Here is a 24,500-nt window from a genome sequence, read left to right as displayed (position 1 = left end):
AAGACGACGCTTTGTGTTCGGGGATATTACGCGAATTGTTTTGAGCTATACGCTGTAGGAGAGTCGATCGGCACCTGCTTTCTCAGGAGTTTGTGAACCGCCGCCGCGTTCGCGCTGTCGGAGGGAAATTGGCCGGTGTAGGATGCACATGAGAACGATGCGTTTTGTCCCATCTCTCTCTCTCTCTCTCTCTCTCTCTCTCTCTCTCTCTCTCTCTCTCTCTCTCTTTCGCTTCGGTTCAAGTTTTTACGTTTGAGTGGTGCTGCTGCGCTGCTGTTCGCTGAAGCACTTTTACTGACAGTGCACTGCGGGCTCTTAGGTTTTTTGCGACGCGAGAGATGTGTAATTGCGGCTGCAATTTTGGTTTTGAGCGATCGTGTTGTACACTGTGAGGCGGTTTTAAAATTTAGGTCGAAACTCGACAACGGACTAGCTGCTAACTTTTTTGGAGGTTTGCTGTAACTTGAGTTCAATTGTTGTATGCCACATCGAGAATAAAACGGGTTACAACAAGAATGCAGCAAAAAACACGCGGAGAATTTTTCCCTTCAAAATAAAAGTACGCACAACGTTTGATTGGCGTTCCATTTTACATTTTTACCGCTCGGAGCAAGATCCTGAACACTGAATTGACATGCGGTACGACAAAGCGTATCGCAATGCTTGTCGCAAAAGGAAGAGTGACTGGCAGCATGATTAAATTTTAAATAACAAAGTATAAACAATTTCACGGTTTAAAAAAAAGACCCATGAGGGTTACGCCGCATCGGTAATTCATTTTCGCGACTCGCATTCTTTTCCGATCGCCGCTCTCCAGCACAGCAGCAGCAGCAGCTCTCTTTCTCTCTCGTAAAATAATAGACGGCAATTAGTCCCCGAGCGAACGGCTTTCGAGAAAACGATCCGGAGCCGAGCAAAGTGCTCTTTTTTTCAGAGCACACGTGCGCTGACCGAAAACGCGCGACGCTAATGTATTCCGAAAAAGTGCGATGCAGCGACGCAAAATTGACTTAATTGATAGTTCGGCTCTGTTGGTTTTATTGCGCGCGGAGTACGTGTGCCCTCTCCAGAGTGTCAGAGAAGAGAAAAAAACAAATCGGAAGGGACGAAGATTTTTATCGAGTGGACACGAGGGTGCTCCGCGCGAAGCGCTATTAATTTTCGTATACGGATGGGTCGGTAGGTATGCGCGAAGTGTATGACCTTAGGGGGGGAGGGGGATCGTTTCGGGTACGCGAGGCGGTGGGAAATTCTCGAGCAGTAAGTGATCCAATTTGTCGCGTTTATGTAAATACAATTTGGAATAATGAATTGAGTACGTTCGAATTCTAATTTTTTTTGGAAGTTGGTTGGAGAAAAAGCGGTTTGTGCGAGTGTGGGAAATCTGGAATCTTCAGTCAGATTCACAATTCGTAACGCTTATCGTATAAGGACCAAAGTTAAAAAATGTGTCAAGAGGCAATAAATCGCGTTTCCAGAAATACGATTGCTACTATATTCAAACTCGAAAATTCGCCCCTTTCGAAAAAATACCTGAATGACGTCAACCCTTAACGCACTCCTAAATCAGCGTTTCATGCCTTAAGTAAAACATTAAACCTTCGAGCAAAAAACTCACCGGCTACTTCACTTTCCCCTGAAAAAACGTACTTTCCTCCTGATTTACGGTCCGACCGCACCGTCGATATCATCCGAATTTCCTAAAAAAGCCCGAAAACCCTTGACTCCTCTCTATGCATCTCGGTGCGAATGACCCCATCGATATGACGCCGCAGCTCTCCTTACCCCCCAGAAAACAAACTCGCATGTGCGTCTCTTCGATTTTCGAAAATCTCTCCCTCCAAACGATGCGTGCAACTGTCACTGCGCTCTGGTTCACCTAAAAAACGCTTTTTTGTCACCGCATTGCCCTCTCCCCCTCGTTACGCTCGCACATACGGAGAGACACTTTTCCCGCTCCCTTCCTCTCTCTCTCTCTCTCTCTCTCTCTCTCACTCTCTCTCTCTCTCTCTCTCTCTCTCTCTCTCTCTCCCTCGCTCTCTCACCCTTGGACGGACCGTAGACCTATATATTTTTTTCTCCTGATTTTTCTGTAAAGTCTCTCTCTTTATTCCCCCAGTCGATCTATACCTTTTTCCCGCAGCGCTCTCTGTTGTTATTATTACGGCCAATTCATTTCTCTCTCTCTCTCTCTCTCTCTCTCTCTCTCTCTCTCTCTCTCTCTCTCTCTGCGGAGAGTTGAATTTATAACAATTTCTCGGGTGCGAGAGCGCGTATCTGTATAAATTATACCCGCTGTTTAAGAGCGCTCGTGGGTCCTTTTTCGCGCGGCGCGATCGGCCGAAGGCTTTAAAATGGAAATTTATATCGCCTCGGGCCTGCTGCTACGGTGCTGTGTACAGCTCCACAATGACTCGTAAATATTTTTCTTTTATCGGGGATTGCGGATCACTGGCGTTTTCTCAATTTTGTTTATTTTATTGTTTGCCCTCTGTTTCCCAACTGTGATGCGTGTTATACACGAGGTCGCGTTTAATCGTCGCAATTTTTCAGAGATCACGTTTTTGTCCAACATGTATCTTTCAACGGAGTAACGAATTTTTAAGCACCATTCAATCTACAAATTCTACAAACTATCCATCGCGCGTTCGCAAGGTAACAAATCAAGCGTAGTCAATACCCCCACAATGATCCAGAAGGCAATCCTTTCCCCAAACCAAAAAAAAAAAATGACAGTCGCTCGCGCGGTAGGCGATAAATCTCTCTCTCTCTCTCTGTCTCTCTCTCTCTCTCTCTCTCTCTCTCTCTCTCTCTCTCGAACCTTATAGCCCCCCGCGAAAAGCCAGCGCACTATAAAAATCACCGCCGCGAGCGCGTCGCACGTACACTTACACCTTTCCCGCACACTATCCAAACACTCCAACGCCATCGGGATGAGATAAACGTAACAAACGTAATCCGCAGATACACATCGGGCTCCCCCCTCAGCGGCGCTGGCGGCAGGTATCGCAGACAAGGAAAAAATGAACATCGACCCCCCTTCGGGAAACACATTAACGCGCGAGAGCCGCTCTATCTCTCCACGTCTGTCGCGCGAACGTATCGAGACTCGCACATTATTATTTCGATTGTTCTCACGAGCGAGTAGAGAGAGTCCGCAGACCGGCTCTCTGTCTGTCTCTCTCTCTCTCTCTCTCTCTCTCTCTCTCTCTCTCTCTCTCGTCAAAATTCGTCAGACTCTGTCAAAACGGTCGGCAAGGGTGGCGGCATTGTCTCGCCGCGCGCACCGGTGCGAGACTCTCTCGGCCACGTCAATCAAGCGCCGTGTTTTTTGCGCGCGAAGCTTCTTTTTTCGAGCGGAAGGGTGAATGTCACGGGGAGGATGCTACACTGCGTGTACACGTCGCGCACGAGAGTAAGAGCGCGGGCGAGACGAATCCGCGATGATGCTTTTTGTGCGCGCGGCTTTTTTAAAGCGATGCTATTGTATTTGGCCAAGGGCTAGTTTCGATTCAGTTTAGGACACGCGCGCGTGCGATTTCGAGTGGGTATTATTATAAAGTTTTTAGAATCGGAAGCTACACGGGCAGCGACGCGAATCGTGAGTGAAGAGCGAATGGAAATCGTCGCGAAGCACAATGCCGGAAAGACTTTTAGTGATAGCAGTCAAAAGTGAGAATAATCGTCGCATAAAACGGAGTATAACTGTCTGACGCGCAATAAAATTGCGACGTCGTTTCGAACGATGTACAATGGCTCGCTCGCGGGAGTGTTAGATAATTCACGTTGTCGCCCAAGCCTCTACGCTCCAATTTTAGCGTAATCTAAACCATCGGCCCGGTGCTAACGAATTTTCGGCATTTCGCGTCAGCCCCAAAATATTCAAATCCGCACTCGAGTGCGCGCATAACTCGACAGTGCTGCGCTAATCAAAAAATTCCTCCCGCAGCGAGTTTCGAATAGCCCATCATCTCTTCTGTGCGAGATGTACTCGAGTAATTCGAATATTCCCTTTCGCTATCAGTGGACTCGCCGAGGCAGCCCTCGTTCGGCTATTCCAGCTATGTTGCTGCATTCCCGCGAAAATCGGCGACATTGCGCGGAACGAGAAAGCCCCCCGCGTGTATGCATCGGTACTTCTCGTGCCTATATACCTGTATAGGTAGAGCGTGTGTAAACATCGAGAGCAGAAGACAATGAGCCCATAACTCGGCTGTGCCAGCGCGACTTTCTTTCTACGTTTACTCCCCGATATAGCTCGTGACTGATTTTCGCAGGCGCTACCGTGTGAGAGTCGGGGCGTGCACTGTTATACATAGTATCTAGGTATACCGATTATACATTCGCTTTCTCGCGCGCGGCGCAAAGGGATTTTTAAGCCTCGCCCAATTTTGATCGCTGTCGCGTGCCTCAGTGTGTATCGGGATCTACGTATAATAGCTCCAAAGAGAGTATATAACCAGCAGGAGTTCGTTACGTTCGCCCGAGTACTTTCTCACACTGTATCGCGGTGCCGGAGTGGAGGCTGGTTCGTTAGATCGAAAGAGTAATGTTTTAATTGCTTGGTTAGTCGTTCGAAGCCAGAGGATACGACCGCTGATGATGATGAGTTGTATTGCGGCCTGTTGGTTTAGAGAGGACATCGGGGACGCCGGGCTCTCGGGAGGGTATTGAGAGAGATCGCGAAGTTGCCTCGTGCTCGGGTGTGTGTATCGTTGACTCGTATCTCTGCACTGAACTTTTCTCCTCTCTTGAGAGAGGCACGTTTCGAGATTTAGATTAATTTTTAAAAACTGAGGCTTTGACATGGTATAGATTGCGCGATACAAACGTCACGGGAAATCGAATCCAGCTCGACACAAAGGCCAAGCGTGCCCGACAAGTGCGGCAGCTATATAACATTATCCGCGTAACTTCTGGCAACGGATACGCGTGTATTACACTTCCGTCCAAGTCACACAGAGGATTATACAGTACTAAACCTCATTTACAGGCAGAAGCTTCGAAATCACACACCTCGCTGCAACTCCGGCGAACAAAAGCAGCCCCAACCGACTCCCGCATCCCCGCGAGAGCTGCAGAGAGTCACGCCCACCTCCTCTGGCGCAACTTCCTTCCTTCCTTCTCCGCGTACAGAGATCCACTCTCTCTCTCTCTCTCTCTCTCTCTCTCTCTCTCTCTCTCTCTCTCTCTCTCTCTCTCTCTCTCTCTCTCTCGCTCCGCAACCGCAGAAGCTCACTACTCACGTATTCGCATTAGACATTACCTCCTCCTCCTCCTTCTTCGTCCTCTTCTACTTCTTCTTCGCAACACACGCGAGCTGCCGCTTCACACTCGCTCGGAGCTATCCTCCGCCGCGGCAGACGTAATAGACGCACGCGCGCGCGAGCGGCGGGAAGTGAGATAAAGTCGAGCGCCGAGTCGAATGAACATGCAGAGCCGAGTGGGTGATTAGTCGGTGGGCAAGAGTAGGCTGCTGCTGCTGCTGCGAGATGCGGAGATAAATGGCTGGAGCGACTCGCATATGGAGATTACGTAGTCCGTGCGGTGTACGTGTGTGTGTGTGAGAGAGAGAGAGAGAGAGAGAGAGAGAGAGAGAGAGAGAGCGCCAGCGCGGTGTTGTTGTTGCCTCGCCTCTATTTTGCCAAGTAGGGACAGGTGACCATCGGCCTCGCCTTATAGGCCAATCTCGAGGCCTCTCACCCGCGCGTAAATGTGTGGGGATTCGCTCGGCCGGCGCAGTCAGAAGTAGAGCTAGAATATGAGATTGCATGAGGATTTATATGCGCGATATAGTGGCTTGGAGGATGGAGATTGATTTTTTTCTAAGCTTACTTTACGCGGTTTATCGGCGAGAGGAACGAGGTCTCTCCGCTCGCGGAAAGTTTTTGAGGCGAATATATTCGTGACACCGGGTTGATGGCGTGCAATATCAGTCGCAGCTTCGAGATGCAAGATATACAATAATTTGGCAAAGTTGGATGTGCGGGAACCACGTGCAGAAGTAGCCTTGGTCTCGTTCGAAGTTTCCAACACTTTGGTGGTGTAATTCAAGTTGCGAATCGCTGAACCATAGATTTTAATGCATCGCAATATTAAGCAGCGCGTATGTACCAAGTTTACCTGGCTGATTGTGCTTTATCTAATTACGACTTACGCTGAAAATTGTTTTCGACCTGCAGGACGTTATATCCTCAAAGTTTATTATTATTTTTCAATTAGCCGTACACCAACTTCAGGTCATATTATAATATATGCATCAGGATTCCAAATTGCATGCAAATCTTGTGTAATTATTCGGACTCTTCGTCTAAAACTTATTGCAGCTCCAAACTTCTCACAAAACGAATAGGAGCATAGATAGTTGGTAACTCTCGCTTTAACAATTTGCCCGCTGTGCATCAGGGTATAACTTATACGGAGCGCAAAGTTCCGACTCGCATATAGTGGTAACGCATTTTCAAAATCTCTCACACCCGCAAACTCGCGTGCGAAATATTCGCAAAACAAAAGCGCTGTATCTGCATGCACTGCTCGCATTGATTAAAACTCGATTAATCGGATAATCCTTGGGCAAGGTCGACTATCAAAATCAAACCCGCAACATTCCGGCCGATCCTCCCCGTTATATCGTTTACCCTAATTTAGGCCGATTCCCGAGTACAATGGACGCCGCCGGCAATTTTCTCATTGCCACGACGAATCGCTTGCCATAAATATGTATACGATACAATAAAGGCGAATTTTTCACATGCATCGGCGCGCAGCTACTGGTATATAACGTAATGATATACCGAAAAAAATTCAGACGAAAACGCGCGCGCGCGGCGAAGAAATTTATGCGCTTTTCGTTATTTATATCACCCTAATTTCGGCCAATAAATATCAGAAAGTGATTCAAAGTGCCTTTTACCTCGTGAATATTCATTCCCAAGCAAAGGCGCTTTTCATAAACTTACACGCACTCGCCTCCTCTCCGCAGACTTTTCTCTCCGAGCATCGCTGCGATGTACACGTATAGGGAGCAATCGCAGCCGGGCATTGTTGGCCGCATGGTTTACGAGCTCCGGCGCATATGCTCGAAGCGCGTCCTATGCCCCGACGCCTCGTAGGAAGTGCGATGTACCTGTAAATTACGATGACGACACTGAGAGAGAGAGAGAGAGAGAGAGAGAGAGAGAGAGAGAGAGAGAGAGAGAGAGAGGGACGATGGCCCCGGAGCTGTGTCCCCTCCACATATAGCTCGTTTTTCCTTCCGCCTGGGTGGACCCGCAAGAGAGCTCTCGTATATTTATATACATTTCGCCGCTCGCGCGCGCTTTGTGTATTTATTTTTTCTCTCTTTTATCCTCGTTTTCCCAAAGCTTGCACACATTACGCATGCGACGATGACTGTACGCAGTGCTGCACCACCGCCGGTCCGGTGTTTGCTATTTTTTTTCTCGTTTCACTGAGCGCCTATACACATCTCGCTCTCGCTTTTCTCACAGTCATACTGCGGTGGGCTTTTCCGAAATTGTAGATTCATCGGCTGGCTGGTTTATTACAATTGATTACGCTTCGGGTGTGAAACGATGCGGTGCTCTCGCTGGATTTAAGGGAATTTATGCATTCATGAGGCCGTGTTGTATGCATCCCGTGCGCGGTGCAGGTTAATTTATGGAGCCATTGCGATGCTGCAGCAATATTTTGGCCAACGGTTCGCGGGCGCCTGATCAACGATTCATTAGGGTGCGCAGCGTTTCGTTAATTTGGTTTCTGTGGTACACACAACGATGGAATATCAATCTTTTATTTTATCGTCCTACACCTCATCGAGCGATTATTGCACCGTTTGTGGCGAAATTCGATGCTTTCGTATATACTTTCCCGAGTGAAAATACTTCATAATTAACCTTGCGATGTATCGGAAAAAATTTTAATCAATTCATACACCGGCCCACTTTAAAGTGGTATGCTAATGCCGTTATCCGCAGGGACCGGAGAATAAGCGCTTTAAATTTACGTAATGACAACACAATGCCCCCCCCCCCCGCGTTGCCGTTAATTTAAAATCTCAATTTCACGCCCGACTGACCCATCAGCGGCGCTCCTCATTAAACGAGGGAAAAACTCGGGCGCAGTAGCGCTGCAGCGTACCTCTCATTACAAGCGATAATAAATCGAGAGTCGAAAAACCCATGGACCGAGTCGAATTTCACGTCATTATCGAAAATCATCGGAGTCGAGAGAGTCTCTCACCCTTGAACTGCAATAATTATAGGGTCAAGCTTTGTACATCGCAAACATAGTAATGCAGCGGCGCATTTCCTCGGGAGGAACAAAAGTCGCGAGGAAATTCGCGGATTAATCTCGGGTCAGCGCGTCGATAACCCGGCGCATTATTTCCGCAGCTATTTTTCTGCACGAGGGGCCGGGCTATTGTGGCTTCAATGTAGGTACACACACACACAGGCGCTGACTTTCGATTGTGCGTCAGCTGATGTCGCACACACGGCCGGGATTTACGAAAGCGCCCCGGGCTCTGATGCTGCTGCTGCTGTCGTTCTCGCCCCATATGTCGAGTGTTACACTTTTTCGATGGATTGGAGAATATCGAGAAATTCGAGCAGAGAGTAGCGGAATTTTCGTGCATCCGAGGAAATTTATGGCTTATTCTATTTCTCGAGGGGGTACGTACACACGGGGTTCGCGCGCGCGCGCTGCGGTGTCGAGTGAGTTTTGAGTGTCTGCTCGAGCATCCGTCGATGACTACGTGTACACTACGAGGTTTCCTCTGGGCTTTTACGATGCTTTTAGGGGAATCGAATGCGCTCGAAGGGATTGCACGTGATCATCGCGTTCGATGGTAATTGTTATTAGTAAAATTAAAACCGATGCGCGGCACATGTACGAACTTTGCGCGATCATTATTATAATGGACGCGCGTGTATCCGCAGGCTGTGACACAATCCATCGCATCTATTAACGGCCGATGCAACGCGTCGCTGCGGCTTTCCAATATCATCATCATGCGTCTCCGCCTGAATTCTGCCTGACGCTTTACATGTCTATAGAGAATCGATCTTAATCCCGATGTGCTGCCTGAGAAAACATTATATTAGCATGTAATTATACGCAGGAGGCAGTAAACTTTCACTCCTGAACGAATAAATCGATAAATTCGAGAATCATTGTGCGTCGATCGAATGACTTGACTTATTCAATGCACAATGCAGCTCTCGAGAAGTTTTGTCGTTGCTTTGTTACTCTCTCACTTCGTTCTTTCACAGAACGGGCTTTTCTCTGCTGGGAAAATATAAAAATTGTAGTTATACGGAATTTGTCCTTTTCTTATAGGCACACAATATATTTCCGAGCGATCTCATAAATATCAGATTTACATACTTCTCATATCTCAATCTATAAATTGTGGTATGGTAATGACTAAACACTTTCAATGTCTTCGCGGATTGACTCCGCATCTGATACATATAATAATTATATTTTATAAGTACAAGATGCATCGAAACTCGTTCGTTGCTCAACATAAAACACTTTCCAATACAAATTCACGTGTCCCCCAGTTCTAATTTCGCGTAATAGCCGACAAAATCACGAGCGACGCCCAAAAAAAGTATCGTCATTCATTGCAACGACAACCCGTACAGAGCCCCACTACAGCCATAAATTACCCCATCGAGCTTTCCCTATCCGCGTAATATACCGGCTACCGCACGAGCGAAAAAAAAAACAATAGCACACGCCGCATTTTTATTCATCGCGCCTAAAAGGCTAAAACGGAACATATTCCGGAAGGGTGTTTTCCCGGTTTTGCGCTCCCTCGAGTACCGCCGGCAGTCACTTTCTCTTTTTTTTCGGCCGCTTTCCACCTCAAAAAATGAACTGTATCGCTCGCGCGCGCCTTGATTCGGGGGGAGTCTCGCGCGCGTTCTGCCTCTTTTTTTCGCCGTTTTCGCCTATAAATAGGAGAGGCGAGAAGAGATCGCCCTTCGCCCGCTCGTAAATCTTGCGGCAAGGCGGCCTGAAAAACAGCGTGTAATCGACTTCGCGCATCCTAGCTTTTTTATCCAGCGAGCCACCCAAGTCCTTAACGCGGGAAGTCCATGAAAATAGCAAAACTCACGACTATGCTGCAGCGCAGGGGAAGTCTATTCGACGAAGTCACGGACCTGTTTTGTGTTTACGCGCTCGGACTTCACTGATTCGCGCGCGCTACTGTGTTCTCTATAAGTTTCCATTTTTTCTCGCCTTCTCGCAAGGTGGTGGCGTCGCATGATGCGCTTCTTCGGTTCCCATGCACGCGAGTACGCACAGAGTAGTCGGGCGGCTGAATCCAGTCACGTGTGTAATGTCCTCCATAATTCAAACTCCGGCGCGTTTTTTCCTGCGAGTCTCTCTCCCTAGCTCTCCGGCCGACGAGTTATCGCGAAAACATGGGAAACGCCGCGATTGTGATTCAGTTCGTCCGGTTACAATGATTTATTCATGTTTGGTATGGAATACAATTTGTCATTTTTTTGACGTTTTTGAAGACGACTCGCGCGGGCTTTCTGAATTCCTGCGTATTTTTCAAGTCTGACAGTAGCCAACTTAATTTAATCGTCCTCTCTTTTTCTCGTCTGTTACAGGTGAGTGACTATGAAACGCTGTTTACGTTTACCGGCTTACAAAGATGCAGTGAGTATACGCGTACACGAAATTGTTTGCGCATAATTACCGAGATGGGGGTATGCGAGGATCGTTGCTGAAATTTATCGTCATTAGGCACGAGACGCTCTGCTAGTTTTAAACGACGTCGTTGGCCCTGACTACTACCAACAAACGTATAAGAACGTCTCTCGAGAATTATATTATACTAAAGAGTTTGAAGTGTCAATTCGGCGCATCAGTGTGCGCAGTAGAGAATATTTCCACGTTCAGCACTGCACTAAACTTGTTCCAAGCTCGTTAGTGCAAAGGTAAAAACCGCGCGGGATTTTCAAAATTTCCCAACGATCCCGCCCATAAAAGCGAACATACTTCAAGCCTCGAGTAAATTCCCGACGACACGTGCCTCTCACCAGATCGAGCTCAGTCTTTCAGCAGCAGAGTCCCCGAAAAAAGTGCGCGTCTCCTCCGCGTGAGAGCCAATTAGACAGTACCGCGCCAAAAGCTTGGCGAGCGAGCTCCCGTGGTGCGCAGCGGTATAAAGCGGCATATCAGCCGAATAAGGGGAGAGTCGCGAGTGGCTCACGCGCCGGCTCCCCATAAATCGCTCTCGCGAGAGGTATCTTGAGGATACGGCCCTCCTGCGACACGAATCCTTCGTCGTGCTGTTACACTGTTGTTATAGCGCTCGATTCGCGAGCTCGCTGGGATAAAGGACGCTTTTTTCCTGGATATTACCGAGCGCGCGCGGCGCGGGTATACACGTGGATGATTTGTTGCCTGATGCCGAGAAAGAGAGACTCACTTGCGCGTGCAGCGAAGGTTTATATATAAGAGAGAGAGAGAGAGAGAAAGAGGGATTTATTGGGTCGAGGGGTTGGCGATTTTTTTTTCGCGGGTAGTCGTGAGGTTTGTTTATGCCGCGCGTCGCCCGTTTACGAGAGTTTATGTTCCCCGGGTATATTTGGGCCGGAACGAGTTTACAATGTCGTTGGGTCGGGTGCGTGCAGTATTTATTGTCGCGGTAATCTTCATGAAACGAAAGTGTAGTATACAGCTATATCGAGGAATAGCTCTTCCAGTCACGTAATTCGATCCATCAGAAAGAGATAACAGCATTTCCTTAATTCGTCCCCTTTCACGTACGCGCCTCGCTATGCCAGAAATAGCCGCAGCCGTTCTCGGACATAATATACCTAATGCTCGAGCAATATCGCCTCTGTATATAGAGAGACAAGCTAAAAATAGATAGACAGCCGAGAAATATTGAATCAAAATAGCTGTCGCAAAACTGTTGACTGCCGCCTTTTTATTGGCCTCTCGTCGGCGAGCAAAATCGCCGCTAATCTCATCGGCTGTCGATATTTCTATGACGAAATAAGCCGGACGTGCAGTCGATACGAGATTATAACCTGTATAACACGCAGCGCTTCGGTGTGCGCGTGACGCACGCGCGTGTGTCAGGTCCGCAAATAAAAGGCGATATTATGACCGTCGCGCTTTCGTATTCCGACGACATTATATTGACATTATATCGATGCCTGCATCGTATACGTGATTGCCTTAATTAATTGTCCGGCAAATTGCTTTCGCGCTGCAGGAGCATTGCCATGCGTATAGCGCCGGGCCACGGTGTAATAAATCTTCCTCGTGGAATTAATGATCGATCGAAATTGAAAGCATACGTGTTTATAAAAAGAGAGCTTTCCTGACCCAGATCGTAAAGCATCTGCTAAGCGTGCGTAAAAATCTCCTTGATACTTATACACCAGCCCCGAGTGTCTAATTTTCATATCTGAACGACACTTGTGCGAGCGTATAACTCTTCCATCTACGCCACACATCCGCAATGACTGATCGGGTAGGCCGGGCTCGGGAGATAAGCACTTCTCGCCTCACCTACGTATATTCCTTCCTCTTTTATACGAACATTATACAATATAATATAGCACATGTGCGGGAGATTGATGGCGTATAATAATAATGCTGCCACGATCGTCGTTGGGCAATTTCATACGTATAAATAGAGGCTTATTACAATGGGTGAAAGCCACGACGCTGTGTATTGTAAGGTACTTCCTTAAAAAGGGTACTCGGGCCACGAGCGCTTTTTTGCGATGTCGCGATCGGTGCAGCGCTGTCGCTGCGGCGTGAAGCGGACCAATTACCGCGAGACGTTTTTGGAGAAAACAGAGGGGGGACGGAGTTTGTCAAGAATTACCTATCGAGTCCTGCAACTGTTCTTTCCGCGCGTCTGTATTTCACGCCATTTATTAATTTCAAGAAGATTATTATTGTCGAACGTTGCCCAGCAAAACATCCTCGTTAGACGACCCTTTATTATACGCGCCACGCAGCACGACACACGCGATACACAGCCGCGTTATTGAAGGCAGCTCGTCGAAAAAAAGCAAGAAAATACGCCAGCCTTTATAGCCATTCGGTATAATGAACTAATTAACGGTCCCGCGCATGAAAAAACGTGCCTCGCGAACAAATCATTAAAGTCTTTATTATCGTCCATTATGCGCCGGGCGATGCTAATCCAGCGCTCGCTCGTCGACAAAGGTACAGCAGCAGCAGCGCAGCGATCGAGCAGTACCATCGCGGAATTACATTCACAGCAGCCAGCAGCGGCGGCAGTGAAGAAAAAGAAGAGCACGAGAGATCGCGGCGCAGTAGTAGCCCCCGGCGGCAACAAAAAATGAACCTGGCTCGCAAAATCGAAAGCGATGCACTCGTTATATTCCTCTCCATCTCTCTCTCTCTCTCTCTCTCTCTCTCTCTCTCTCTCTCTCTCTCTCTCTCTCTCTCTCTCTTTCTCTCTCTCGCTCTCTCTCTCTGGCGTTGCGCGCATACTGTATAGCTATATAAAATCCGCCCCGTAATACCACAGCGGCTCCGCTGCCGCTGCGGGGAAAATGATCGATTTAAATGCTAAACTAATCGTCAAAGTAGCCGAGCCAAACGAGCAGCAGTACCGCGAGCTATGTGTGTGCGTGCGCGGGGAAGAGACCTTCGGACGGACAGCAGGAGGAGGAGGAGGAGGAGGAGGCTGATGGCTTCGAAAAAGGAACAAGCCTGACAGCAGGAACAAAAGAAAGTGCGCGCGCGCGAGAGAGAGAGCTGCCTCATCGCTCCCCGAGAGATATTCTTGCGCGCGCTTTTGCTCCGAGAGACCAAGAGAGAGAGAGAGAGAGAGAGAGAGAGAGAGAGAGAGGTGCAATAAGCCCAATGCGCTGTACACGGCTCTTTTTTTCTTCTCTCCGCGGATGATACTTCGTTTGGCTTATTTTCTCTCTCGCTCACCGGGGCCGCTTTATTTATGCTATTTACCTGTCATACATCGCTGAATTTCGAGCGTAAATTCTGTAGCGCAAGAGCTGCGAGCATAGGTCAGGGAGAGGCTCCGATTCTTTTACTGAGCTTCGTTTACAGCGTGAGAGTTATGGAAATTAAATGAAGCCGCATTGCCGAGAGAGAGACTTTTTACAACGAGCTTGTTTATCGCTTTTGCTCGCATCGCGAGCTTTCGAATTTCATCGCGCGAAATGATTGCAGACGCGGATCGAAATCTCAACCCTCGATCAGTATACCCCTGCAACTCTCTCTCTCTCTCTCTCTCTCTCTCTCTCTCTCTCTCTCTCTCTCTCTCTCTCTCTCTCTCTCTCTCTCTCTCTCTCTCTGCAGAGTCCAGTGCTTAACATAACTTTCTCTCTCATCCTCCAGCATCATCTCCGCGAGCGCGCGGGTATAATAACAATCCGCACAATAAAACCACGCATCACAGAGAGCTGCATCAAGAGTACGCGTACACGCAGGGGAAAGGTAGCAGCCCCTCGCAGGCGCCCCCCTCTCTCCTCGGGCCCAGGGCTCTCTCTCTCTCTCTCTCTTTCTCTCTCTTCCCCTGCTCGTCCCCCCTCCACTCACTCGAGCACTTCCACGTCCGCGGGTCTCCGCAGCGTGTGCGTGCGTGTGTGTGCGTGCGCGTGTGTGCGTGGGGCCTCGACGAGCGAGAGAGAGCGAGAGCCGGCTCATACTCGTACGGTCCGTCGTACGGTGAGCACTCGTCGCTCCCGTCGTGTGCGCCTTTACTCGTCGTCGTATACATCGGGTTTCTCGCGCGCGCACGTGACACTCGCGAAGTTTCCTTATCTCTTAACTTTACTCGGACGGTGCGCGCGTAGAGGACTTGGCCGTGCGCCGATGACTCAATCGAGAGAGGAGCAGAGCCGCGAGTGAATTTAAACCGGCCTCCGAGCGTAACATGGTGTCCCCCGGCTCGAGCCGTAATAATAATAATAATCAGCAGCAGCAGTGCCGGGCGTGCAAAAGGAGAAGCAGCGAGCTTATCTGCCGGCCTGTCATTGCTCGCCGGCTCTTATAATCTGAGTCACACTCGAGAGGAGGGAAAAACGGTGACGAAACCACGTGACCGTCCGAGCGTGACGCAAAGGTAGCGCTCGCGATTCCGTATCTCGTCTCTCTCTCTCTCTCTCTCTCTCTCTCTCTCTCTCTCTCTCTCTCTCTCTCGGAATTAAGTGAAGTTGAAGGAAAGCAGCAGCGACGAGCACAAAGGATCGATCGAGCAGAAGAAGAAGCGGAGGAGATGAAGAAGTCGTATACGCGCACGTACGACTTATTATTATTGTGCTGCTGCTGAGTGCGATTCAAGGCGATCGCGTTTCTCGTTGCTCCCTTTGTCGAGTGTAAAATAAGAGACGGCGTTCGTAAATTGAGCGGTGAAGAAGAAGAAGAAGACGAAGAGGAGCAAAATCAAAGTGGAAATCGAGATCCGCGGGCCCTAAAAATCGCCCGGCGAATAATCCCGGAAGAGGAAGGGAACGAGAGCGAAGAGCAGAACCGTGTCATGCGGAGTGCTGCGCCGGCCCGCAGATAGGGATCCCAGCGCCGCACGTCCAGCACACGCGCCAGCCCATTCCAGCGCGAGGAGGGAAAAAAAAGACTGACTGAATGGTTCGCGGGGTGGTGGCAGCGCGCGCCAAGACACACGCGGGCGTCAGGACGATAATCTGGACGCCCGTGATCGAAGGCAGCGCGGCCGGAGGAGCCGGAACCGCCGTGGCAGCCAGTGTCGTCATCGGGAGGAAACGCGGCGGCGACCGCGTGAGGAAGATGCGCATGCGGCTGGTCAGTCACTCCAAGGAGTCCTACAGCCTCCTCTCCAAGAAAAGGTACCCTTACTCTAATAATAAAATCATCTGACGGTCGTATACTCGTATGCGTGAACGACTCTTCTGTATATAGAAAATCATCAGCCGTTACGCCGCTCAGCTTTTTTAATGACGATATTTTGGCGCATGATACGACATGTGCAGCGGGGAAGAAAAGTGAAAGGCTTATGCGATGCGCGCGAGGCCGACGCGTGCCTCGCTCTATTATGCCCGAGTTAATGAATTAGGGCACAACAGGTGCGCGCGCTCGCGCGCATTGTCCATATATACACTTGCAAGAGAGCAGCGCCTTCGCGTTCGAGGCGCAACCTGTCAATCATCGATTCTCCTTATTACTGTGTTTACGCTCGATCGTCATAACGATGCGCCTCTTCGCGCCATAACGCGTAGTGCATGTATAAGGCGATCGCAATTGAAAAACCGTTGCGGGTAAAACTTATTTATATTCTTAATCGTCGTTTAAGGTGAGCCTTGCGCGCGGCCGTATCTCGCGCGCTAATTGCGTGTACGCGCGCTATCCGTTCTCTCCACTAGCCCAGTTACATTTTTCAAGTCTGAATAATTACCTCGACGATAGCGACTTTTTTCCCTCTCTCTCTCTCTCTTCCCGCCGAGAATATTCGAGCAAAATCGAGTTCGAACTTCGTAATACACCGCGCTCGGCTACTGTTATTTAATAACACCGAATACCTGCACAGCGTGCACCCTACCCTCGTAATCCTCTCGGTAATAAAGTTTCGCTATCTAAAGTGGACTGTTTTGATGTGTAGTAATCTTTGCGCTCTCTCCGAGAGATACAGCCGCGCGCCGTTATAATTTTCCAAGGATAAGCGCACCTGCTGCTCCAGAACTCCATTATACAGCCGAGCGAGTACGGAACCGTTGTTCGCCTTCGACTTTTCGCCGGCGAATCGACTCTATACTGTACATTGCGACCCATACTCCGCGTCAAATTACCCGAGGAAAAAGGGCACATAACGCCTCTAAATCAATCGCACGCGCGCGGCACTTGCGAATATCTGCGCGCTCTCTGGCACCGCGGGGCGCAACACTCGAGCGAGCGAGAGAGCACATGAAAAGCGCCCCTCGAAAAGGCACGTGCGAAATCCGTTGTCTTTAACGAGCGGCCAGGATTTTTTTTACTCTCTCTCTCTCTCTCTCTCTCTCTCTCTCTCTCTCTCTCTCTCCGGTCTTTCTGGGGATCGTGCCTCAGCTGCTTGCTCGAGCGCGGGGAGCGAAAAATCGGATGCAAATTAGAGATCGTACGCAGCCACTTTCAAGGACGTTGTTCTTTTCTTTTTATCTCGCTCGGGGAGCTTTTCTTGTACGCAGGGTCGAGGGGAGGAAATGGATTTTTTTCCATCGGAGCTGTAGAGGATGGACGGAAAAAAGAGAAGGTGTGGGGTAATTTCGTTTTATTGGACTCGATGGTCGTTGACGAATTTTCCGTAACGATGCTCTCTTCAAGTGTCTTCGGTCCATGCTTGACTAACGTTTTTTTCAAAGGGTACAGCCAGCCTTGAAATTAAAAGCAAGCAGCCAATTAAAAATTCGATACAATGTTGCATAAACAGGGAATCAAGACGAAGACGAACGAGCACTCGAAAATTTAAAACATAATAGACGAGAAAACGTTATCCACTTCCTTCACCGCCCATCTCATTACAAAGCGCTCCATCACTCCAGCCCCAGAAAGCCACCCATTCAGAGAGAGAGAGAGAGAGAGAGAGAGAGAGAGAGAGAGAGAGAGAGAGAGAGAGAGAGAGAGCCCGTATCCGAAACTCGAGAAGAGCTCCTTCTTCTCTGCTCATGCAAATGAGTCCGAAAAATTTTCACCTCCCGGCCGAAAACTGTCCCAAACAATGCAACGGTTCGCGCGGAGGAAAACCGCCGTGTGAAAAGCAGGCTTCCGTGTGTCAGGTAGACGGAAAACCGATACACCGTTCTCTCTCTCTCTCTCTCTCTCTCTCAATCCCGTGACGGCTATGCAAATTATCACGAGAGAGAGAGAGAGAGAGAGAGAGAGAGAGAGAGAGTACACGCCCTCCGGGCAACGCTCTTCCATTATTCACCCTTTTGCGCGCGCGGGACTAACTGCGCGAAAGATATCGCCGAACAGGTATAAGTGTGCGTGGATCGGGGAAGAGCTACATACATCTTTTTCCCCCCTCTGGAGTAATAAGATGAAAAAAAACGCAACGCGTTCCCCCTTGAGGATTTCCCGCATCGATTTTCCGTGAGAAGAGAGAGACGCGCGCTGCGCCCGAGATTCGATATTCTCACGTAAGGCCTTTTTTAGCCGGTTTTTTTTCCACCATAGGATAATGACCTCTGCTCTTTTTTCTTCCGGATTCATAGCTTTTTTTTCACCGACAATAGGAAAAGCGTCGAAGGTCCGTAATCAGATTTAAAGGCTCCTGTCCGCATTCGGGGAAAAAGCGTTTCCCGAGAGGGCGAGAAGGGTGCCCCGGAATCATCATCCTGACAAGTGAATTTCGGTTATAATGCGCAGGACGATCGAGCAAATTGCTCTCATCTCGTGCAGTGGCAGCCGAAAAAAAGGGAAAAGTCGCACGTACCTGATGCGCCGCGCGCGCGCGACTTAATCCTTGCGCAGGAGAGAGAGAGAGAGAGAGAGAGAGAGAGAGTGAGAGTCATAAAAGTAGCATTAGCGCGGCGTCTGCAGGATTTTCCCAGGACGCGCAGTATAAACTCATAACTTTTTTTTTAACTGCGCCGCTGACAAAGCCTGTGTGTTGACGCCGGAATCGCCTGTTACTAATTTTTTAGCCCGCTCGCGCAAAGCGTTATTAACGATCTCCGGCGCGCTTGTTGAGACTCCGCGGAGCAATAAAAACTGCAGCGTAACGTTTGTTTACACTCCTCGCTTTCATTGCCAAAGTTCACAGGATCATTTCTCACTATTATAGATCGAAGTAGGAGAAAAACGCCAACGGATGTTTTATCGCTCAATACCCGAGCTGTTTTTTTTCACACACGTTTAATAAATCGGACGATCGATACGTACACTACCGCGAGCGAAACTGCAGCTCTGATAATCGCTTCCGTTCGCAGAAGCGCTTCCTCTTGGCTCTTACATACACGCGGTATAGTATAAGGCGAGCTGTTGTGTCGAGTGGCAGTACGGCCGAAAAGTTTCGAGGAAGACATTTCGCTGCGGGTAACGCGATACACGACGATGCCACTCCACATAAACACTCCTCGCGCGCGAGCGGGAAGTTTGCTCGATCGCTCGGTCAATGTTGATGCTCTTCTCGAGTTCGCTTACGCTATCCCCCGAGCAGCGGCAAAAACTATTATCGTAGCGACTCTCCCTCGCAAGTATCGCTCTATATGACGCGCTTGTTTGCAGAAACTGAGACGTGTGAAGCTCCGCTTTTTGAAATGCATAATGTCCATAAAACTCCCCCAAAATTACAGGCCGCACCGCAAAATCGCGTAACAACCTAATTGCCCGCCTCGGCGGCGTGCGGCGAGGCCCCGCAACAAAGCCCAAGAAAAGGAAGAAGCGCAGCGTGTGTTTGGCCAACAAGCTATAGGTACGCCCCCACACGCGTCGTCTCCGACCGAGCGTAAGAAATTTCAGCTCTCTCGCCGCCGAGCAGCTGTCGTCGAGCGGTCGCTTCGGATGCAGTGTGTGTATGCGTATTGCGTATCCCCCGCGGGCTTCGCTTGCACATGCGTGCACATAGAGGGAATTTTTATTTCCTTCGGGACGCGCGCACGAGACTCCTTTCTTCGATTCGGAACGGCCCACGGCATTGTGCGCTTTTTACGACTCCGAAGACGACGGTGGTCGCGCGTATACGGCTAATTGATCGGACTCGGTGCAGAGAAAATTTGTATAGGTATCGGCGTATAGTGCGTCGGCTGATTTATCGAAGTGACTCTGAAGAAAGTGTGTAGGGTAATCGTTAAACTGGCTCCGGAATTACTTCTTATGCTTCTCCCCTATTCCGGCGCGCACACGTGCCGCACTTTCGACTCGAGGTTGAGGACGTCGAATTTTCCCTCCTACTCGCGGCGGCGAGAAAACGTGTTTAGTCGCACGCTTTGTTATGAGTTTTTCGATCTTCGACGCGATTGGATTGGATGAGAGGGACTTTTTCGCGAACGCGACGACGACGACGGAGAACGTTTGCGCCGACGACTTGTACCGACGTTCGTTTTGGCTTTTTTTCTTCGCCTTCTTGCATGCGACTGACGGATTAACCTTTCCCTCTTTTTTTGACGCTGCTGATTTAATTCTAAGTATACACGCGAGCTTATTAGCAAGGTAATCTCGCGTCGCCCACTTCTTTCGAGTTTCAATAAGTGGGTTATATACACACGCTCTCCTCAAAATACGCCCAATCTCCTGGAAAGCCAGATCACAGCGCGAGAGATCTTTCTAATCTGCGCCCCACGCGCTGCATCGTATCATCCCCCTCGCTAGCTCTATCTCCAAGCAGCGCAAATCTATACGCGCGCTGCTGAAATTCTCCTCATCTCTCGTAAAGTTTACGACTCTCGAGAAAACGTAAAAGCTCGCCAGGAGTCTCTCCTGGAATGGACGCTGCCGCTGCTGCTGGAATTCCCTCGGGTCTTTCTCGACGACGTCGAGAGGCATACAGCGTGAGGATGGAAAAAAGGAAGATCGAGAGGCGCCGCGCGCGAGCGAAGATTCCATCGGCGTTTCGCGAATTGCCGAGGAAAATATCAAGCGAGCCGCTGTGTGACCCCGAGACCCCGTCCTCTTTGCTTCTTCCTTTTCTCCTTGTATCTGCGCGCGCTTATTTTGCTTCTGTGCTGCTCCCGGGGAATGCCGGTGGCTGGCGACTCTTTTCTCCTCGCGAAGCTACTGTACGCGCGGTGATTGAATCGTTGATTGGGGAAACCGTTGCCGGCGAGTTCTTTTTTTCAAACTGTCGAAAAACACTCTACGCGGAAACGAGCGACTCGAGTAATTCGGTCAAACGTGCGATTAATACGCTGCGCTTTATAGTGCACATCTGTGTAATAATATGCGGCGAGCGTCGTTCATCCCGCATGTGCGTATTCGAACGCTGCACCGACACTCATACTCGAGCGAAATTCAAACGACGCTACGCGGCACGCAGTCCCTCTCTCTCTCTCTCTCTCTCTCTCTCTCTCTCTCTCTCTCTCTCTCTCTCTCTCCTGCAGCAGCTCGTAAAAGGAGACTCTCTCTCTCCCCTCGTAAACGACGCTAGAGTTTTTCGTAGGCACATACCCGTGCACTCGGGGTCACTCACCCCTTTGGCCTGTCGCTCTCTCTCCGCGCGTAATTTTTACCTGCTCGCGCGCAAATCGTAAATCAGAGAGTGCACGAAGAGTTGCAGTGCGTGTGATTTTCCTGGGAAGTTCGCGGGAAAAATAGGCGTTACGCTCTGTGCGTGGAAAAGTCGCGCGCGGTGTGTAACGCGGACTGATCGATTAGCTTCGCGGTCGTTTTATTGCACCGCAAGGGTTAAGGAGGGTGCGCCGCGGTGATTGCAAGGGATGCCGGATCTTCCCATGATTATGCAGATAACTCGAGTTGCGCTTATCGATTCAGGTGAGCTATGAGATTGGTTTTATGGGAATTTTCACTCTCGCGAGTGGAGGGTTGAGTTAGGGGGTCGGCCACGTTCCCATGATTATGCAGATGATCGATCGGACGAGCGCGAACGATTTGTCTTCGGCGTCTAATCTGGTTGTTTTGTCCTTCCGATCGATCGATTAATTACGCTCGCGAGATAGTTCCAGGAGAAAACGCTTATAACGAATAATTGAGCGCGTCAACAAGGTGGTCGCATACTTACAGCGCTTGCGCCACACACACGCACTGCACGCGCGGACGACGACGGCCAATTTTCCCTGTCAAACGTCAGCGCTAAATCACCGTCGCAACTCGAGCGTCGAGAGCCATTTCCACATTAGCGGAATACCTCTCCCTGGAAGAAAAAATAGTTCTCCGTCTCGGAAATTCTTTGCGCAAAAACGAGCCGCACTCATCAACAGCGAACTCCGCCGTTGCAGTTCGTCAAGGGATTATTAGCCTTATATACGCACACTCTTGTCTCGCTCGATCGAAGAAAGAGCGATTGACTTGTCGCGCTTTTCCTCTCGGTGCACCGCTCGCGCTGCTGCGCACGATTAATTGCACAACGATATGTACGAAAGAGAGGAGAGCGAGAGTCGCTGCTGCACTTGATAAAAGAGTCCACAGGCCGAGTCTCTCCCTTTTTTGCGCGGCGATTGATCGAATCCGTTGCATAAGCTGCTGTACACTACATACTACTGCACCCGTTCGTTCCTTCTCTCTTTTTCTTCTCCGACTTCTCTCTCTCTCTCTCTCTCTCTCTCTCTCTCTCTCTCTCTCTCTCTCTCTCTCTCTCACCGCGCACCGTTGCGGCCTAAGTGGACACTCGAGACGGCGCGCCTTTTTTGCCTCGCGCGCCGCCTTTTCGCCGCACCGCCGTGCTCGCTCGGGGAGGAGGTAATTTGCGAGTTCGACGGCGAGGGCAACTCGCTGCGTGTGTCGGTAATGTCTAATTCCGTAATTTGCCGGGCTTATAAGGCCGTACGAGCGGGGCCGAGCAATTCGCTTTACTTATCGCGCGCGCGAGAGCGCGATTGATTTGCATCGGGTGTCATCGAAATAATACTCTTCATTTCAGTCAAGTCTTTGAACTCAATTTTCATCGCGGAGAAGGAGCACGTAGAAGATCAATTTGTAACCGCCGCTGTCCGAGTTCAAAGCCGGCCGGGGCAGCGGCAGGGGGGCGAACAAATCTTCCGCGCAACTCCCCTCTTCGTTTTCTCTTCTATATAATATGCCGGAAACAGCGCGCGAGAAAGAGAGTGGAAAACGATGAGGAGAAAGGTCGCGCGCGCGCGGGAGATGACTGTGCGTCGTGAGACGTTTTCGAAGGAAATGGCTTAATAAGCGCGATTCGTCACGTTTTTTGGACTCGCGCGAGATTTAATAAAGCCCCGGAGAGTCTGATATTTCACTTCATCGCAGACAGAGAGATGACGATCGTTTGTCATGAGAAGCGACGGGCGTTATTTTTTTTTTATTTTTTCATTATTAGTAAATCTACGCTTTCATACATGGTGGAACGATGCTCTGCGAGCAAAGTTTCTCTCTCCGCGCGTTGTGTATGTGTATAATAAACCACACAGGTGCGCGAGTACGAGAGAAGCCGCAAACTCACACCTCTGATCAAGTCGTCCCGCTGCAACAAACTACCCGACCGCACCGCCAACAAGAACAAACAAGCCTCTCCAAACGCATAGAATATACATCCTAATCTCCCTCCTCTGTATAGCTATAGCGCACACAAAGCGACCGTCATCGGCACTCTCAACGTGTCCAGCTCTCTCGCAGCAGTCGTCCGAAAAAACGACGGATATAGCCCGAGCGTCCGAAACGAGAGTTTAAAGGAGAGCACCACCGGAGAAAATCGGGCAGATGGGCGATCTATACTCTAATCTCGCCACGGGGTGCATCCGACGCCCCGCGGCGCCAGCATGTTTTGACGGAGAGTTTTGCGGACGCGGGGAGTTGCAGACGGCCGGTATATACCCTGCCTATAGGCTATGTACGGTACAGAGATAAGCTCGCGGGTGGTTCTCTCTCTCTCTCTCTCTCTCTCTCTCTCTCTCTCTCTCTCTCTTTCTGGATGCTGTTGCTTTTTTCGGACGTAATTACCGGAGCGCCTCGGTGTAATGCTCGGTAATTGAGGGTATGATTGGGGCAGCTGACTTCGCCGCGGGCAGATTTTCCCGTAACTAGTTTAAACGTCCGACTTTGGAGAGAGGCAAGTGTGCAGTCGCGCGACAATGAAAACAGTCATTTATTTTAACAATCGACCGAACTCGCGCGACGCTTCGCTAGATCCGCCGCCGTGAGAGAGACGATCGGACTGTATCGATTCCGGTTGGTACATAAATAATGGTCCGGCGCGCAATAACCCGGTTAACGGAGCCTGATGCGCGCGCGCTCTCGAAACTGTTCCGTCATTTCTGAGGCAATTAATTCTTCAGAATCCGTTTATCCACAGGGCGCATGTGCCACCCACTTGGAGCGAAATTCATCTCTTCCGCGCAGCTAAGGCATAAGCATCGCAGTGGCGGGTTATAATGTCAAAGGGCACGGCGAAGCGTTGAAAAATTCAGAGCCGTGTGCCGAAATCGGAGAAGTGGGTCGTAGACGTCGTCGTATAAAGCTCGAGCCGTCTTGGCCTCCTGAAGTGTGTTACGCTTTTACGTGTCACGCTTTTAGGTGCTCGCGCGCGCGCGCGCGCGATAAAGTCATTGGAGATAGCAAGTGAGAAATGAATCTTCGCAGGAAGAAAAACGTTCGCGCAAATAAACCCTTTCATTCAGCTCGATCACTCTCTCTCTCTCTCTCTCTCTCTCTCTCTCTCTCTCTCTCTCTCTCTCTCTCTCTCTCTCTCTCTCTCTCTCTCTCTCTCTCTCTCTCTCTCTCTCTCTCTCTCTCTCTCTCTTGATCCTTCAAACGAAAAAAGTCCGGAGAGAAAAATTTTGTATTCCGAGCTCTTCACTCCCGGCGCGCGGCGGCGCATATCGCGGCTCCTTATCGCGTTCACGAAGTTTCCCAGAAGCCGGCAGTATTATAAGGGAGAG

General features: G+C 49.8%; 1 protein-coding gene across 7 annotated transcripts in view; it reads left to right on the top strand.

Annotated features, from left to right (window-relative positions):
- LOC100121750 (rap1 GTPase-activating protein 1) overlaps positions 1–24,500 on the top strand; it is a 148,529-nt gene that overhangs the window by 55,781 nt on the left and 68,248 nt on the right. For 2 of the 7 annotated variants that reach the window (XM_032596514.1, XM_031923379.2), the window contains exon 1: positions 14,692–15,845. The exons of the other annotated variants lie outside the window; for them this stretch is intronic. In XM_032596514.1, the coding sequence (XP_032452405.1) occupies positions 15,625–15,845 (221 nt within the window). In that variant the 5' untranslated portion in view covers positions 14,692–15,624. Of the gene's footprint in view, positions 1–14,691; positions 15,846–24,500 lie in introns of those variants that run through there. 7 annotated transcript variants of the gene reach the window in all.

This window comes from Nasonia vitripennis, chromosome 2 (genome assembly GCF_009193385.2).
Source record: "Nasonia vitripennis strain AsymCx chromosome 2, Nvit_psr_1.1, whole genome shotgun sequence".
Lineage (NCBI taxonomy): Eukaryota > Metazoa > Arthropoda > Insecta > Hymenoptera > Pteromalidae > Nasonia > Nasonia vitripennis.
Note: the sequence above shows the minus strand (reverse complement) of the source record. Positions and strands in the feature narration are given on the sequence as shown.